Source organism: Aulonocara sp. 'chitande type north' Nkhata Bay, linkage group LG7 (genome assembly GCF_057382095.1).
Source record: "Aulonocara sp. 'chitande type north' Nkhata Bay isolate Kocher_YH1m ecotype deep benthic linkage group LG7, A_spYH_male_GT1.1, whole genome shotgun sequence".
NCBI classification, from domain to species: domain Eukaryota; kingdom Metazoa; phylum Chordata; class Actinopteri; order Cichliformes; family Cichlidae; genus Aulonocara; species Aulonocara sp. 'chitande type north' Nkhata Bay.
This window is the reverse complement of record NC_141350.1, coordinates 57,082,404-57,100,662: the sequence shown is the minus strand read 5'-3', so window position 1 is coordinate 57,100,662 and position 18,259 is coordinate 57,082,404. Positions and strand designations below refer to the sequence as shown.

The 18,259-nt window shown below is 38.5% G+C and overlaps 1 protein-coding gene across 4 annotated transcripts in view; it reads right to left on the bottom strand.

The window, feature by feature from the left end:
• Positions 1-2,268: 2,268 nt before the first annotated feature.
• The window catches only part of zfyve16 (zinc finger, FYVE domain containing 16), a 44,335-nt gene continuing 28,344 nt past the window's right edge, over positions 2,269-18,259 (bottom strand). For 2 of the 4 annotated variants that reach the window (XM_086301567.1, XM_086301566.1), the window contains 12 exons: positions 17,565-17,781; positions 17,291-17,413; positions 16,440-16,595; positions 16,125-16,349; positions 15,636-15,718; positions 15,178-15,282; positions 13,455-13,605; positions 13,257-13,337; positions 13,007-13,169; positions 12,755-12,860; positions 12,440-12,616; positions 2,269-7,329 (listed from right to left, as the gene is read on the bottom strand). In XM_086301567.1, the coding sequence (XP_086157693.1) occupies positions 7,153-7,329; positions 12,440-12,616; positions 12,755-12,860; positions 13,007-13,169; positions 13,257-13,337; positions 13,455-13,605; positions 15,178-15,282; positions 15,636-15,718; positions 16,125-16,349; positions 16,440-16,595; positions 17,291-17,413; positions 17,565-17,781 (1,764 nt within the window). In that variant the 3' untranslated portion in view covers positions 2,269-7,152. Of the gene's footprint in view, positions 7,330-12,439; positions 12,617-12,753; positions 12,861-12,979; positions 13,170-13,256; positions 13,338-13,454; positions 13,606-15,177; positions 15,283-15,635; positions 15,719-16,124; positions 16,350-16,439; positions 16,596-17,290; positions 17,414-17,564; positions 17,782-18,259 lie in introns of those variants that run through there. The other 2 variants (XR_015130446.1, XM_086301568.1) reach the window with 2 other exon arrangements.

Sequence of the window (18,259 nt, the reverse complement as noted above, 5' to 3'; positions counted from 1 at the left end):
CCCCTCACACACACACCGACCCATCCCTACACAGAGATCTGCCCACACACCAAACACTCACACAAATAGGTGGACTTTCATCTTTTAGCTTAAAGATCTGTTTATATTTTGTCACCTTGTGAAACCCGATTACAGGGGAGGCATTCAAAAAGGCTCACATTACTGCACAATGAGCAACCCCCAAATAATCCTGTCACTTAATTATACAGGGCATGCCCATTTACCAGTGTAATCCTTTTAATGTTGCTACTTTGATTTGCTTCATACACTGCTGGGTAGCTTGTACATTTCCCCCAGGGATCAATAAAATTTGATAATACGCCATGTTTTTAATGATAATCATTAAAAATTATACAAACTTAATTAAATAATTAAGTTTGTATAATTATGTAATAATTATGTAATATGTTATAATGCAATAAAAGTAACAGAGATAAAATGCTTTTATTCTATAGCTACCTTCAAGAAAAAGTGCAAAAAACCCCACCAGTTTAAGGCTAGTGCAGACTGAATGCGCTTCTATTCTATTAACCAAGTCTGCCTTTTTTATTGTTGTTATTTGGCATGTGTTATGTCATCGGACAGTATTGTCTCATTTATACTGTGTAGTTTTATGTGATCTATAAGTGTAATTTGGGAGTTTTGCTAAAATGCTTTAGATTTTGTTGACCATCACATTGTGCTCAATCGACTGAGATACTGTGTGTACAGGGGTTTGGCTTTTGCGGTGGTTTTATTTATCTAAATGACCCTTTTCTGTGGCTGCTTCCAAGTAAAGCTCCTCTTCCACTTCTCCCTATGGTGTACCTCAAGGTTCTGTTTTGAGGCCTTAAAGGTCTCTGTTATATCTGAATCTCTTCAGCTGATACTTGCTTGTTTGTTCTCAACTGAATGAAGTTAAAACAGAAGTCATTGTTTTTCCCCCTGACAGATTTGTGGGCAGGGATGGAATGACTAATAGGGAGAGTCGGGTGAATACCCGATAAACTAATTCACTTTCACCTTGCTTTTGGGCCAGTTCAGTAAGGCCCATAAGTGCAACTCTTCCAAGTGCTCACTTATCACACCATTGCTAATTAAGTTACACCAAATCCCCATTAACTTTGGAGTTCACTTTAATATTGGGGCTTTGAATTTTAGAGCTTTGTATAGACATGCAGCAGTGTACATTGGAAAACTTTTACATATATACATCCCCAGCATATGATCAGGGCCTGGCTGTGCAGCATACAACAGTGGCGAGTCTGTGGGCCTGACTCTGTGAAGCAAGTGGAAACTCCAGTTAAATATTTTATTATTATTTTTTTTTTAACTTTCAGAAAGATAACAGGCAGGTTGAGTTTTGTTTTTTCATAAAATTCTTTTATTCTTTAAATACACAGGCTATTCAGAAACTGGTTAGGATGCAGACCGCAGGGTCCTCAAAAAGTAAAGCTGGTCTTATGAATAAATGGATGATTTACAAAAACTTACATAAAATCAATCAATACTTCTCATTTTCACACAGTGGAAGGTTGTTTTAACGAGAGAGAAAGAAATTTGAATAATATCCCTCCCAAAATATTTCTCAAAATGGACATGTTCTCGTCCCAAAATCCAAAGCTATTAGGCTTTGGACTGTGGAAGGAGAACATGTCCATTTTGTAATGGAGGGGAAAAAAGGTGGACTTTGTAAAATTCAATAAGTTTTACATAAACCACTGCCGTACGTTTCAGAGATGTTTGCACGGCAGTATAAACGGCACAATTTCCCCTCATACCCGCTTTCTACATCAGAATCAAAACTCACATTTTTCCTTTTTCAAACTACTCAATAACAACAACAATAATAATAATGATGATAATGGTGGTAATGGTAATAATAACAACTTTAGATAATCCACCATAAAGAACAAAAGCGGCTTTAGGTGGAAAATAGTAAGTCTTTGTGAGCTCCTGATTAAAGTGTGGTTGGTGTTTAGTAAAGGACCTTAAATACAGATTCAATATAAATACAGATTCAGACTCAGCTTATTCAGTCCACTGAACACATTTCGTTTGCATAGGTTTTTTACAGGTCAGATTTATAGCCAATTTAAATCTTTGGACAACCTTTTATGTTAGCAGAAAATATCATCTGCAGATTAGGTGTACATAAATGCAGTTTTCAGGCAATAGATCACGGCCTCTCCAAAGGGTGAGAGATTTCTACTGAAGCTAGAAAGCCTCCCAATTTAACATTCAGTCATTGCATGCATGGCTAAATATCAACACAGTCAGTTACGGCAGTTGACCTTTCTAGTGTTTAATAAACATATCTCACATGGAGAAGTTAATCAACAACTCACAGATTTCAGTGATTAAAAAAAACTGTATAAACCTTCATACATCTAGAAGACTGCAATCAACCTGGAGGTTTACAAGTCTTTACACGAGTATTCATAATAACGCAGTTGTTGCTAAGAATTAGAGCACGACTTGCAGAAGAGTTCATAACTAAGCTCAGTATTCAGATTTTTACCAAAAACATTCATGTCAAACGAAAGCGCTTCATGTATTTTGAGATTAGATATTTCCACCTTCTAACAATTAATTCATTTCTTGATTTGTTTCTCCTCTCAAACAGCTTGCTACACAAACTGCAGAATTAATGTAGCCAACCTTCTATCAAAAATATTAACTTTTTTTTCTTATATACCAACATTTCAAAAATAACTTTTAATATTTAAAAAATGCACAAGGTTTGATACAATCTCTATGTATACAGGATATCATCTATACATTTGGAAAAAAAGTCCTAACTGAAAAGTGAGATGAGATGCGACACAATGCACTTTGCCCTAAAAAACAAAACAAAACAAACAAACTCAGACCTAGCTTTAGACAAATGGAGGCTGCAAAACACTGCTACAAACAGTGGACACAAAAGTGAATGCATTTTACAGGGACATAACCTCTGTGTACTCTGAGTTTCAGGAGCATTTATTATTCCGACTCATAAGAGATAACTGCCAGTTTGGATCCAGAAATATCATTACCAAAAAAAAAAAAAAAAGGTTTGGTTTGACAGATTGCCTTCGGGCATCTGTCAAACCAAACCTTTTTTTTCTAACACATCAGCACACTGATATTTATAAAGTGCCTAAAGCTGTTATAGAGACATTAAATAATGCTAAAATATGAACCCAGTATAAAACAGCTCCTACTCCAATCAATAAACTGAGGAAATTAGCTTTTTTTGTCCTTCTGCACAAAACCTGGATGAGAAGATTGATACCACTCTTATATTTGTGTGTTAATTTTAAACTAAAGCCACAAAGCTGCTAGATGAGACTTGAATTTAGACTGGAAACCACCGTCGTGTCTCAGTTCTTCGCTACTTGAATGATAGAAAAGGACCACCAAACAAGGTTCAGCCAGCAGGAGGCTGTAATCATCAGCACTGATGATAGTGGCTTTGCTAGCTTACTAGCTAACAGCAGCAGACAGCAAATTGTCCATATGGGTGGTAAAAGGCAGAACAAGTTTAGAACATGCAGTAAATCGCGGGACAACCTGAGTCCAACATTCAGAATGTCATTTCATTTAAGAGCAGAACGTGACATGTCCATTTGAGAATTAATCAGTCCAAACTTACACACTAGACAAGTCAGCATGTAGTAGTAGTTTTAGTACTACATGAAGTGAACTAATATTATGAACGAAATTGAGACCAAGCATAGGAATTATTTATCTTAAAAGAAATGGTCAATAGAGAATTAGCTCTGAAAAGTTGGGCCAATAACAACACTTAAAAATAATAATTTGGCTGATAATTAAAATGTTATTGTTCTGCCTTTTCTGCAACAGAAACCAAAGTCTTCATTAGAACAAAATAACCAGTTGTTTCAGCATCTTATAGTCAGCACAGAATTAAGGTGACAATACTTTTGAGTGTGTCACTGCTATTGTTACCTGTCACTGAATGTGTCAGTCAATGGCAGCCCTTAAGTCTGATGTTAGCTGGTAAAGACAATTAGCTGCTCTATCCATGTAAACAGCCTAAAAACCAACCACCAATTAACTCAATTAACTCCAGTGGTTTTCATCCTTCTTTCTAAACATCAAACAAAATATACAGAATAATTTGTAAGCTTTGATGGTTCTTGAAGGCTGAATGAGGCCAGGCTACACAGTTTCACCCGTTTCTACCAATCACACTGAACTAAGCTAAGCTAATTCGTGAACATAGACTATATAAAAGATAGAGGTAGCCTCTGGGCTTGTAAAGTGGAGCCAATGTGGAAGAGCTTTAACTCTGAATTTCTATAAATGGCCAACAGGAGGCGACCAGACTGAATAGCAATAGTTTCAGTCTGATCCATCCATCACGCTTCACATCCAATTCAAAAACACTACAATGCTCACAATGAAAACAGGCACCTTCAGTCCCACATAACTGGTGACATTACTATGGCCAATTCCATTGCTTATATACAATCTGTGTTCGTGACTTGATAATAGTGTAATCAATCTTCTCATCTGAAAGAATCATCTTCATTTTTTTAAATAACTAGTAAAAGTTGTGAGATGAACTGAATGAAAGAGTTCTCATTAGCTGTGCAAAAACAACATTTAACTGAGACTGAAGCAGATAACGTAAAACATCTTAAAGGAGAAAATAATCATTAGTATTTTGTGTTTGATCTGGCAAGAAGTCATCAACACTGAAAGAGCATCTCTGTGAAAAACAGGAGGGATTTTTTTGTTTTAACTCCCCTGACTGGACATTTTCATCCAGAAGCAGAGTGTGTACAATTAATATAGCATCCTCTTTGTTAAATTTACACCTCCTTCTGAGAAATAAAAACTGTCGGGATTGACATCATCTTTTCTTTTGTAAGATCTCAGTGTGAAATGAAACCTCAGTGTGAAGATGGATGATCAAATAATAACGGAAAGATTTTAAGACAAACATACTATTGGATCAATTTTGTGCCAGCAGGATGATGGAAACAGAAACTAAAGCTCTGAGAAGAGCTACACCTGCAAGCTCAGTAATGAGCAGCTTTAACGTCAGCTACTCACCAAGAAAGACATATTCAACTACAAGAGAATATTTTAACCCCTCACCTCCACCAGTTGTAATACTATTATCCAAATAGTTCTGTAGTTTCATCAAGGTCAGTAGGTCAACACTCTTAATCCTGCCAAAATATACCTGTCATATGTTCACTTTTTAGGAATAAAAAAAAACATTTGTAAAGTTCCAGACGCAAACTTCAGCCATGTTACTGACACACACACTGGGCCTCATGCAGGAAAGACTCACTCCCACAGGTTTGTTTCCATCACTCTCATTGCCTGTAAGGAAAGTGTGGCCTTATAATTACGAATTATAATTGACAGAATAAATAAATCCTTGATTATTGCTGCTGTTGTACAATCAGGGCTCAGAGAAATGTTTTTCAGATGCTTTCAGCTGAGAGTATTACGAAGTGTCATCTAGACACTGAGCTAGCCAAACATCTGGGCAGCTCAGTTGAGCTAACCGTTTACACTGGTGAGACTGCCTCCCCTGAATGAGTTGCATCCTGCACTTTTGTCGTATGAAATTCATGTATATTCTAGACCTGTCGTTTAATGTAGTGCACAGTCTCTGCTTTTATCCACATTGGAATGTGTTTCTTTGACTTGGATACATCTTCATTGGATTTTTTGTCATAATGGCTGTCGTTTTTCTTTAAAGTCTGACATTTTATTGGCGAATATAAGATTGGTAACTTGTACACGTTATTCACTGTCAGCTTGTTAGGTTGTTGTGCATCAACGATTAGTTGTTGTGTAACACTTAACTGACAATAAATAAAGCAGAACAAGTAACAAAGCATGACAGGTCTAGATGTCAATTAAACCAGTGATTCTGTCACACAAAATGAACACACTTAAGCATTATGTAAAAACTCAATAATTGTTAACAGTTAACAATTATATGTCAATTATATTTGCCATATAATTTAACATATAAATTATATGTCAAATATAATTTAAATGAAAAACAAATAAATAAATGAAAAAAGGGGAGAGTCGTGAGAGTACCAGAGTGTTTTAGTAGGCAGCTGGGAAATAATTGGGAGTTGTTTTTAACATAAAGCTAAAATTAGCATCACTGGTCCATGCCATGCTGGTTGGGAGATTGTTGCTGCAAACGGGGCAGGGAGCAGCAGTGGATGTGTGTGCACCAAGAGACCTGCATAGCAGTTACATTGTGAGTGGAAGAGAGCTGAAGCCTCTGCTATCCAACTGTTACTTGTTGCAGAAAGCAGACTCAATTGAGGGAAAAAAAAAAAAAGAAAAAAAAAAAAACAGACCCTGAGCAATTGGCGATTGTTAATCCTCCCTGTAGATAGACCTTGTTGATCAAACACTCTACTTTTCTTAGCTTGAGTTGAGTTAAACCGGGAGAAACTCTGGGCACGTGGATAGGTGTCCTTTAGAGCAGTGCACTGTAATGAAGTTTGGTTTAGTTTTTATAAATTATCATTAAAAGGCAAACTTGGAATTTCAATCAAATATCATTCATCAGCCCAGCCCCAGGACATAGTTACAAAAAGGTTTCCTGCAGAAGGCCCATTGTTTTCTTGTGCAGTATCATCACAACCATCATGTTAAATGAGAGCATAGTACCTTGAGAGAAAGTGAGCCCTGTGATGTCTGCATTTAGAACAAGTCAACTATGTATGTCAAGTAGCTCTATAGTAGCACCTGATCACATGTCTACGCTCATTAATGTCCCTACTTTTAATGTAAAAATAATGAGAGCCATTTCCATAGTGTCTGTAGGAAACATTCACTGAGGTACTCCACACTGACGGAGGCCAGCAGGGAGTCTGGAAGGCAGAGCAGAGGAAAGCGCTTTGAATAGTTTGGTTGCTTTTGGTCATGTTGTCATATTTCTTGTTTAGTGTTTGGCTTCTTGTATTAAAGCAGCTTTGGTGAACATGAAACACTCAAAAGTACAATGGCTTCTTAACAGAAGACCATCATCCAATCATTGATCCCTCTAAATCACAAACCTCAGGGTGGAAATGTTTTTCTTCCTGTGTGGGTGGCTGCTGCTCCAGCTGGGAACAAGCATCCTGCCTGAAGCTGCAGCTATGTTTTTGTTTTTTTGCCTCCAAAACTTTGAGTGTGTCATGGTCTACATGCACATTCAATGGCATGTGTGATATAGAACATGAACTCCATGTCCATGGCAGTCTGTGGCACACTTGCACTCTCCCCATGGATGACAGGGATTAGAGCGCTGTCCATCTCATTCATGTAGCGCTGTGGGAGAAGACTGCCTTTGGAGCCAGCCTGGTACTCCACCTGAGAAAAAACAGTAAAGAAATATTCAAAAGGCTTTAAGTGCTAAACACAATAAAATAGGGCTGTCACAATACCAGATGTTCACTTCACAATTACTGTGGTCAAAAAACTTCCCAAAACCTATTAGGGGTGCAACGATACACAAAATGCACGGTTCGGTTCGATACTTTTTTCGAAACAAAAAAATGTTCATGCTTTTTTAATTTGTCATTTATTAAAATTATAAATATCTATTTTATCTCAAAAGTACAGTTTTTAAATTTAATGCTGCTGAAACAACGAAATAATAATAAAAAAATTAATCTATCTGATCGAGAAATCACTCATCTTTGGAAAAGAGTTTATTACAGAGAAATGGCTCTTTCCAAAATGAAAGCTATACTATACGCTTCTTCTGGGCTATATTCTCAGCAGCATATTAAACATATCAGGTCCTCATAAGGAGAATCATGTGCTAACGACTGTCTAAATGACTCGGGTAAAGTTTGTAGCATGCATGCTTGCAGTTTTTGTCTGCTTCCACTTGTCTTTGCACTAGGATGCTGTCGGAGTAAATGTGCAGTCATATTCGTTGTGTTCCCACTAGTGCTTTCAGGTTAATCTCGTTGAAATGACCTTAACGCCGCAACACGGCAAATCTCCGTTAACGAGCTACCCCTGATCGCCCCGTGCATGGGGCTAGACGGCCAACACGTTAACGAGCTAACTGCGCTAACACACTAGTTCCACCAATGTAATTGAGCATTGCGTGGCACATCCAACATACTGTTTTACTTTAGTCCATGACGCGCTTACCTTCAGGGTCATATGTCACATGAAAACCAAAATAATTCCAAACGCCAGATCTGAATGAGGGTGGGGGAGGTTCAATTTGCCATGTTGAATTCAATTCAATTCAATTTTATTTATATAGCGCCAAATCACAACAAAAGTCGCCTCAAGGCGCTTCATAGATACAGAGAAAAACCCAACAATCATATGACCCCCTATGAGCAAGCACTTTGGCGACAGTGGGAAGGAAAAACTCCCTTTTAACAGGAAGAAACCTCCGGCAGAACCAGGCTCAGGGAGGGGCGGCCATCTGCTGCGACCGGTTGGGGTGAGAGAAGGAAGACAGGATAAAAGACATGCTGTGGAAGAGAGACAGAGGTTAATAACAGATATGATTCAATGCAGAGAGGTCTATTAATACATAGTGAGTGAGAAAGGTGACTGGAAAGGAAAAACTCAATGCATCATGGGAATCCCCGGCAGCCTAAGTCTATTGCAGCATAACTAAGGGAGGATTCAGGATCACCTGGTCCAGCCCTAACTATATGCTTTACCAAAAAGGAAAGTTTTAAGCCTAATCTTGAAAGTAGAGATAGTGTCTGTCTCCCAAATCCAAACTGGAAGCTGGTTCCACAGAAGAGGGGCCTGAAAACTGAAGGCTCTCCCTCCCATTCTACTTTTAAATACTCTAGGAACAACAAGTAGGCCTGCAGAGCGAGAGCGAAGTGCTCTAATAGGGTGATATGGTACTACAAGGTCATTAAGATAAGATGGGGCCTGATTATTTAAGACCTTGTATGTGAGGAGCAGGATTTTGAATTCAATTCTGGATTTAACAGGAAGCCAATGAAGGGAAGCCAAAACAGGAGAAATATGCTCTCTCTTTCTAGTCCCTGTCAGTACTCTTGCTGCAGCATTTTGGATTAGTTGAAGGCTTTTCAGCGAGTTTTTTGGACATCCTGATAATAATGAGTTACAGTAGTCCAGCCTGGAAGTAATAAATGCATGAACTAGTTTTTCAGCGTCACTCTGAGACAGGATATTTCTAATTTTAGAGATGTTGCGCAAATGGAAGAAAGCAGTCTTACATATTTGTTTAATATGTGCGTTGAAGGACATGTCCTGGTCAAAAATGACTCCAAGGTTCCTCACAGTGTTACTGGAGGCCAAGGTAATGCCATCCAGAGTAAGAATCTGGTTAGATACCATATTTCTAAGATTTTCAGGGCCGAGTACAATAACCTCAGTTTTATCTGAATTAAGAAGCAGAAAGTTAGCGGCCATCCAGGTCTTTATGTCTTTAAGACATTCCTGCAGTCTAACTAATTGGTGTGTGCTATCTGGCTTCATGGACAGATAGAGCTGGGTGTCATCGGCATAACAGTGAAAATGTATGCTATGTCTTCTAATGATGCTGCCTAAGGGAAGCATGTATAATGTAAACAGAATTGGTCCTAGCACTGAACCCTGTGGAACTCCATAATTAACCTCAGTGTGTGAAGAGGACTCCCCATTTACATGCACAAATTGGAGTCTATTAGATAGATATGATACAAACCACTGCAGTGCAGTACCTGTAATACCTACAGCATGTTCTAATCGCTCTAATAGGATATTATGGTCGACAGTATCGAACGCTGCACTGAGGTCTAGCGGGACAAGCACAGAGATGAGTCCACTGTCAGAGGCCATAAGAAGATCATTTGTAACCTTCACTAAAGCTGTTTCTGTGCTGTGATGAGCTCTGAAACCTGACTGAAACTCTTCAAATAAACCATTCCTCTGCAGATGATCTGTTAGCTGTTTGACAACTACTCTTTCAAGGATTTTTGATATGAAAGGAAGGTTGGAGATTGGCCTATAATTAGCTAAGACTGCTGGGTCTAGAGATGGCTTTTTGAGTAAAGGTTTAACTACAGCCAGCTTGAAGGCCTGTGGTACATAGCCGATTATTAGAGATAGGTTGATCATATTTAAGATCGAAGAATTAATTAATGGCAGGACTTCTTTGAGCAGTTTTGTAGGAATGGGGTCTAAAAGACACGTTGAAGGTTTGGAGGAAGTAATTATTGAAGTTAACTCAGAAAGATCAATTGGAGAAAAAGAGTCTAACTTAACATCAATGGTACTAAGAGTAGCTGTAGATAATATTACATCTGTGGGATGATTACTGGTAATTTTTTCTCTAATGATAAAAATTTTATTTGTGAAGAAGTTCATGAAGTCATTACTAGTTAACGTTAAAGGGATGGTTGGCTCAAAAGAGCTCTGACTTTTTGTCAGCCTGGCTACAGTGCTGAAGAGAAACCTGGGGTTGTTCTTATTTTCTTCAATCAGTGATGAATAGTAAGATGTTCTGGCTTTGCGGAGGGCTTTCTTATAAAGCAGCAAACTTTTTCTCCAGGCTAAATGATGATCCTCTAAATTTGTGACACGCCATTTCCTCTCCAGATTACGAGTCATCTGCTTTAGGCTACGTGTTTGAGAATTATACCACGGAGTCAGGTACTTCTGATTAGAGACCTTAGTTTTCACAGGAGCTACAGTATCCAGAGTCGTACGTAGTGAGGAGGTGAAATTATTAACAAGATAATCGACCTCTGTTGGGGTAGCGTTCAGATAGCTGCTCTGCTCTGTGTTGGTACAGGGCATTGAAGATGATAACAGTGGGTGGATTATATTCTTAAACTTAGTTACAGCGCTTTCAGAAAGACATCTACTTTGATAAAGTCTACTCTCCACCGCTGTGTAATCAATTATTGTAAATGTAAATGTTATCAGGAAATGATCAGACAGGAGAGGGTTTTTAGGAAACACTGTTAAATGTTCAGTTTCTATGCCATATGTTAAAACAAGATCTAGAGTGTGATTAAAGTGGTGGGTGGGTTCTTTTACATTTTGAGAGAAGCCAATTGAGTCTAATAACAGATTAAATGCCATGTTGAGGCTGTCATTTTTAGCATCTACATGGATGTTAACATCACCCACAATAATTATTTTATCTGAGCTCAGAACTAAATTAGATATAAAGTCTGAGAAATCAGACAGAAACTCTGTGTAAGGCCCAGGTGGACGATAGATGATAACAAGTAAGACTGGTTTCTGAGTTTCACAGCTGGGGTGGAGAATGTTAAGCATCAGGCTTTCAAATGAATTAAAAGTCTGTCTTGGTCTTTCGTTGATTAACAGGCTGGTGTGAAAAATTGCTGCCACACCGCCCCCTCAGCCTGTGCTTCGAGGTTTCTGGTAGTTAGAATGACTCGGGGGTGTTGATTCATTTAAACTAACATAATCATCCTGCTGCAACCAGGTTTCTGTAAGGCAGAGTAAATCAATTTGTTGATCAATTATTAAGTCATGTACTAACAGAGACTTGGAGGAGAGAGACCTAATATTTAATAATCCACATTTCACTGTTTTACTCTTTGGTTCAGATGTGGATACTTTATTGTTCTTTCTTTGTAATTGTTTATGTTTAAGTTGTTTGTTGCTGGTTTTTAGTTAGTTTTTTGTCTGTTTGGGAGCTGACACAGTCTCTATGGAGATGGGTTTTTGGGGGGGTAGCAGGAGGAGAGAACCAGAGCTTGCAACCAGAGCTTAACTTCTTTCTCTGGTGGTGGTCAGAGGGCCCGGTGGCGCCAGTGTCCGGCAGCCTCGCCTCTGTCAGTGCGCCCCAGGGTGGCTGTGGTTACAATGTAGCTTGCCATCACCAGTGTGTGAATGTGTGCGTGAATGGGTGGATGACTGGATATGTAAAGCGCTTTGGGGTCCTTAGGGACTAGTAAAGCGCTATATAAATACAGGCCATTTACCATTTCTCGCTAGCTTGCCCTGCGCTCTTCCTTCTGAAGATGCTCTCTGCGTTGAGCGCTCAGTGGATCTGCGCTCGACAGTGCAGCCTAGGCGGAGTAGTCGAACGCAGATTCACTGAGCACTCAACACAGACACCATTGTCAGAAGGAAAGTTGATAAAATAAATTACAAATTTTGTATTGTTCAATACATATGCGTACCGAACCGAAAGCACTGTATCGAGCGGTTCAATATCGATACGAATATCGTTGCACCCCTAATACATATACACACACACACACACACACACATATGGTTAAACTCAAAACACAAGCATATGAAGGTGGTGAGAAAGTCTGTAACCATAACTGACCAAGAGAATTCAAAAATGACCATTAGAGTGGTGATACTAGTGTGTGATTTTTAAATACAGTCAGTCATCATTAATACATCACTATTGTTGCATCTGCATTTTCAAATACCTTGTAAGACCACTCTGCGTCTTAAAAAGGTTTTACAATATTAACCTGAATCACTGCTTGTTTACCATGTCAGCCTGTGTCGAGACACACAGTGAGAGTGAGTTGATTCCGCTGGAAGTGAGAACGGCGAGGTGAGGAGTGAGAGCACTGCAGGTTGCCAACGCTATTTCCTTCTGAAAAACACTGCAGGACGATAAGACAGATGCCAGGTTGCAGTCTGGAGACTTCAGCTGGTAGAATACCTGAACAGAAATACAGTTCAGGTCATGCACACATCACAATTTTTAGATGGCTTTAGAACTCAGAATGGAAACCTCATTCAGTTCACAGAAGGTGTCAGATAGGAGCAAACAATTTGATGTGAAAAAAGGAAAATTTACCTCAGTGCATGTAATCAGCCGATTGTCTGATTCAAACTCAGTGTCTTGTTGCATCCTCACACTACACACTCCATCTAGGGATCTTCCATCAACTCCACTAGTTTTGCTGCAGGAATACAAATTCACAGGGTCACAGTAGAAAGTACTGTTTTCCCAGAGATTTAAACTGCATCGTGTTTTAGTTAAAATATGATCAAATACTGGCATTGGCAAACACATACACACATGGAGTAAATCATTGCGTGCAGTTACCCTGTGTTGACAGGTGGATTCCACTCCACCCAGCGGACAGTCACATTCTCTCTGACCTGCTCATCATTAATCTTGCCACAGGGTATGTGGAAGTTTGTCTGCTCCCTGAGGGCAGAGCGAAGAGATTCCATGGTCTCTGGAGGGATTTGCACCATCAACCCATCTGGTAAAAACAAAACAATTGACTAGTCTGGCCCAGCAATAACAGAATGGACATAAGTATTTCAGAGCCAACAACCAGTCACAGTACCTTCTACAATGCTGGACTTCGCAATGAAACCTGAGGAGGCTTTAAGTGCTCCATTGAACACCACAAAACTGGCCCCAGTGACTGTAACAAAACACAAACCCCCAGAAGTTCATATATGCATGGTACAACAAAATGCTTGCCTCTAATGTTTTATTTTTCAAAAATAGAGGAGTATGGAACATTTCTAAAGACACTCACCTGTCCGAGACTTCCCAGGCATGCTGTTGGCCTGGGTTTGGTAATTTCCCTCCTCATTCTGGTAACAGACCAGGTGAGAGTCGGCCTCCGAGCTGAATCTTGCTCCAATGCTGATGACATGTTCATTGGATGCATTTATCACCTTCTGCACCTGAAAAATACAGAAAAATATACATTTCTGTACAACACTGCTGTGTGCCAACTTTTGCTTTATTTACTTATTATTTTTACATACATACATTGTTTGATTTTGGCCTAAGTAAGTAAGTAAGTAAGTAAAATTTTATTTATATAGCACATTTCTAGATAGAGATCACAAAGTGCTTTACAAGATATAACAGATTAAAAGGACAAAATACAAACAAAGTTAGCAAAAAGCAATTTTAAAAAGATGTGTTTTTAGCTGTTTTTTAAAAGTAATCAATGAATCAGCGGATCGTAAGTCCTGAGGAAGGGAATTCCACAGTCTGGCGGCCACAGTAGCAAAAGCTCTATCACCCCTAGTTTTCAATCTCGTATACTGAATGACAAGTAGGCCCTGACTACTCGACCTCAGAGACCTACTAAGGGCATAGGGCTGTAAAAGTTCAATAATATATGGTGGTGCTTGATGTTGAAGAGCCTTAAAAGTTAAAACCAAAATCTTAAAATGGACTCTAAATTCGACAGGAAGCCAATGTAACTGCATAAGCAACGGTGTTATATGTGAATATTTAGAAGCTTTCGTCAAAAGTCTTGCTGCAGCATTCTGAACGATCTGCAGACGCTCCAAAGAACCTTTGTTTAGACAAGTAAACAGGGAATTGCAATAGTCCAGTCGTGAAGAGATAAAAGCATGAATAACAATCTCCAGTTCGGTATAGGATATTATAGAGCTCAATTTAGAAATATTTCTTAAATGATAAAAGCAAGACCAAACAAGAGATTTAACATGACTATCTAACGTAAGAGCAGGATCAAGGATAATCCCCAAGTTCCTGACAGATGGTTTTACAAACGTTGAAAGAGGACCAAGAGCATTTATTATACTGGGTATATGTCTATCTGGGGCGCATAAGAGGACTTCGGTTTTATGTTGTAAAGAGAATTTTAAAACGACAAGGGAATCATTTTCTGGTTGTTCATTCAAGACAGATCTTACTACACATTCTTTAATAGATAATTTATCAAGGGTTTATTAGGGTTTTTTTTCTCTAAATGCTACCTCTATATTCAGCCTCCAAAACGTATTTTTATTTGCCAATGATGGCCCTAAAACACCACGATACAACTATATGAAACTAAGTAGCTTTGACTTGTTTGTACAAGACAATTTCTCAACATGTGGCAGGACAATTTACGAAAGAAAGTAAAGAAAAACATATTGTACTGATCATTCAACTGATTTAATCTACTTTGTACCCTTTTCAGTTATCCTTTGAAGGGAGTTAGAGGACGACCACAAAAACCTAATTTCTAAACCAATATGTTTCTAGAAGTTACAGAAATTTTGGGGGTTGTTTGTAGTTTGATTACCAAAAAATTAACCCAAAGCACTTGTAAATAAAGAAGTCAACATCTACTGAAACCAAGTACATGAAGCTTGGGCACTAAAACACCTGAGAAGTTATTCTTTTTTTAGTTGCAACTGTGACAAATGACATATTCAAGCATTATCAATGTTTATCTAAATCCTAACCAGAATCTGAACAAGTTTATTTTACAAAATTAAAGGAACTCTTACCTCACTGAAGCTACTTTTGGGAATATCAATGTAGCTGTGGCCCATCTCCATGTGGATCCTCAGGCCCTCCACCACTGACAGGCTATACTGGTAGTTCCTTAGATCCTGGATGAGAACAGTTTATAGAATCTGAACTCATCAAAGTGTTCTAATCAATTTTTTTCAAGTCTGCCAATAATCAGCATCAAAAAAGTGTCTATGACTGTTGTCCTAATAACATTTATGTTCAAAAACCTTTCACCAAAAGCCCAGTATAAAACAAATTAATTTTAAACTGTCAATCATCAAAATCAAAAACTACTCTGCCAGACACCCATGAAATCTGCATTACTTAAAATGTGGCTTGAGTGGAGTTAAGAATTATGTGTAGTTTTAGCTCTAACAAAATTTTGCCAAGCTTCTCAATTATAAATAAATCTTATTTTCTTTATTGCAAAATCTTATTTTGCACTACTTACAGCCAATAAATTCATAATGGTGTGTCCTGTCTCTCGATACACTGACTGCCGAAAACGGATACTTATCAGTGTGGTGGGATACGCTGAAAAACAAAAACATATGTAAATAAACCATAAAAGCACAATATGTATCACTTGTCCCTGTGTCTTTCTCCTAGAACAGCCTATATGCTTACAGACAGTAATTTACAATGGTTTAGTAATTTAACTTGTAGAGGGGTTTACCTTACGATATAAAATGTGTTAGTGTGACTGCTTTTGGTAAAATAAGCTCTTTACAAATGAGAAGGTGGAACTGGGGTATTTTTATTTACTCAGCAAACTGCTGAAACTAATCATTTTAACAATAATAATAATAAACTAATAACCATAAGGTTTCAGAAGAGCAGGGTTTTTTTTTTTCATTTTCAACAAATCAAAGTTTAAGATTACTATGTTTTAATATGAAATAACACTCAGTGTTGTCATGAGCAACAAAGATTTACATACAGTTGTATTCAGCTCCAAGACGCAAAAGCAGTCTCAGTGGAAAGACTTTGGCCCAGGGCACCTCCAGTTTCTGAATGAGCAGGCCAAACAAGAATGGCTGTGAAGGGAGAGTGAGGCCGTCTAGAGACTGGCAGGTGGGAGAGAAGAATACCATCCCAGCATGATCCTTACTGCCCAAGAAACTACTTGTAAAAGTCACATTATCCAGCTCCTCCACAAACCTCCCTGTAACACAAGATAATGATTATGTTATCCTTTATAAGCTAAAGGTGTAGTTATTAAAAGTTGCAAAGGCAGGCTGAAGGCAGGTATTACCTTTTTGGGCATCCTGGAAAATGCTGAGATATATGGTAAAGAGGTCTTTGGGAAGAGTTTTTTCTTGAGGCAAACACTCCAACAGAAATACTAACTCTTTCTGTCCCAGAGCCTGCAGCCCATTAGAGCCAAAACACCAGCATTCCCTGCCAGAGTCTGGAAGATAAAACACACAAGAGTTAATACATTGGAAGGCATGTGAGGATTCACAAAATTTGAAAGAGGAAATATGAGATACACTACCAGTCAAAAGTTTGGACACACATTCTTGTTTAATGTTTTTTTCTTTATTTCTACTGTTTGCTACATTGTAGATACATACTAAAGACATCAAATATATGACGGAAGATATCTGGAATTATGTAGCAAAAAAAATAATTTAAAAAAGATAAATAACTCTAAATATGTTTTATATTTTACATTCCTGAGAATAGCCACACTTTGCTTTGTTGATAGCGCTGCCAATCCTTGGTCTTCTCTCAATGAGCTTCATGATGTAGTCACCTGAAATGGTTTTCACTTCAAAGGTGTGCCTTGTCAGGTTCATTTGGCCTCCACAGTCACCTGATCTGAACCCAATGGAGATGGTTTGGGATGAGATGGACCACAGAGTGAAGGGAAAAAAGGGCCAGCAAGTGCTGAGCATCTCTGGGAACTCCAAGACTGCATAAAACCATTTCAGGTGACTACCTCATGAAGCTCATGGAGAGAATGCCATGACTGTGCAAAACAGTAATCAAAGCAAAGGATGACTATTTTGAATAATCTAAAACATAAAACATGTTTTGAGTTATTTCACACTTTTTAGTGTACTACATAATTCCATATTTGTTCATTCATATTTCACTTACATGTCACCAGTTTGACATTGACTAGCAGGTTGGCATTAAGAATGAATGTCAGAGGACGGGGTCCGCCTTCTTCTAGTAAGTGCAGAATCTGACATGGAGCAGGATTCTCCTCAACTAAAACATCTAAACAGAAAACACAGCAGAGCGATTATTAAAGCATTTCGCATAAAAGCCAGTGTGAGACTTACATTTCACTCTGATCCAAGCACAACAGAAAGACATAAGATGTCCAGATGTGCAAAAATAAACCAAGAGATTCATGTCTAAAACACACCTCCTCCTTCGTCCTCTCCAGTGGCAATGAGCAGTGGAGGCAGCTCGTCTTCATTGTCTGGCAGCAGACTGGGAAACCTGTTCACTGAAGAACCAATTCCACAAAGCAACGCGAAATCCCAGGGTCCAGACACTGGGCGGCAAGCTACCTCTGCTGCCACAGCAGCCTCAGGGGAAGATGCACTGTTAACTCCGGTCTCTGCCCCAGGTAAGCCAGGCTGAAATAAGAATGTCATTTCATGTAATACCATCGTCAATGGACTAATTTTTATTGTCCATTTTTTTTTTTTATTTCTATTTATTGTCTATCTAATTGTCTATTTTAGTGTAGCAGTACTAGAAAATGCCAGGTTGCCAAGAAGCACATAAATCAGCTGCTTCTCAAGAGTTTCTCATCATGTGTATGAACGTCAACTTGTCCATGTTGGACAGCAGCTGGCAGCACTTGTTTTCAATTTATGAAAGAGTTTCTAGGACCTCTGGCCCTGATAATTGACATGGATATATGGAGTAGAAGGGCCAGCGACCTTAGCTGCAGTTCAATACACTGGGAGTGTATGCCGTTATTTTTGTGCCACTATTCTGAGCGCATGTAAAAAAAATTTGAGCGCAAGTGAAAAAAAGTTTGCAGGTGCAAGTGTTGCATTTTGAGAAGAAATTTATTTTGAGCGAAGAAAAGCTGAATTTGAGCGAACA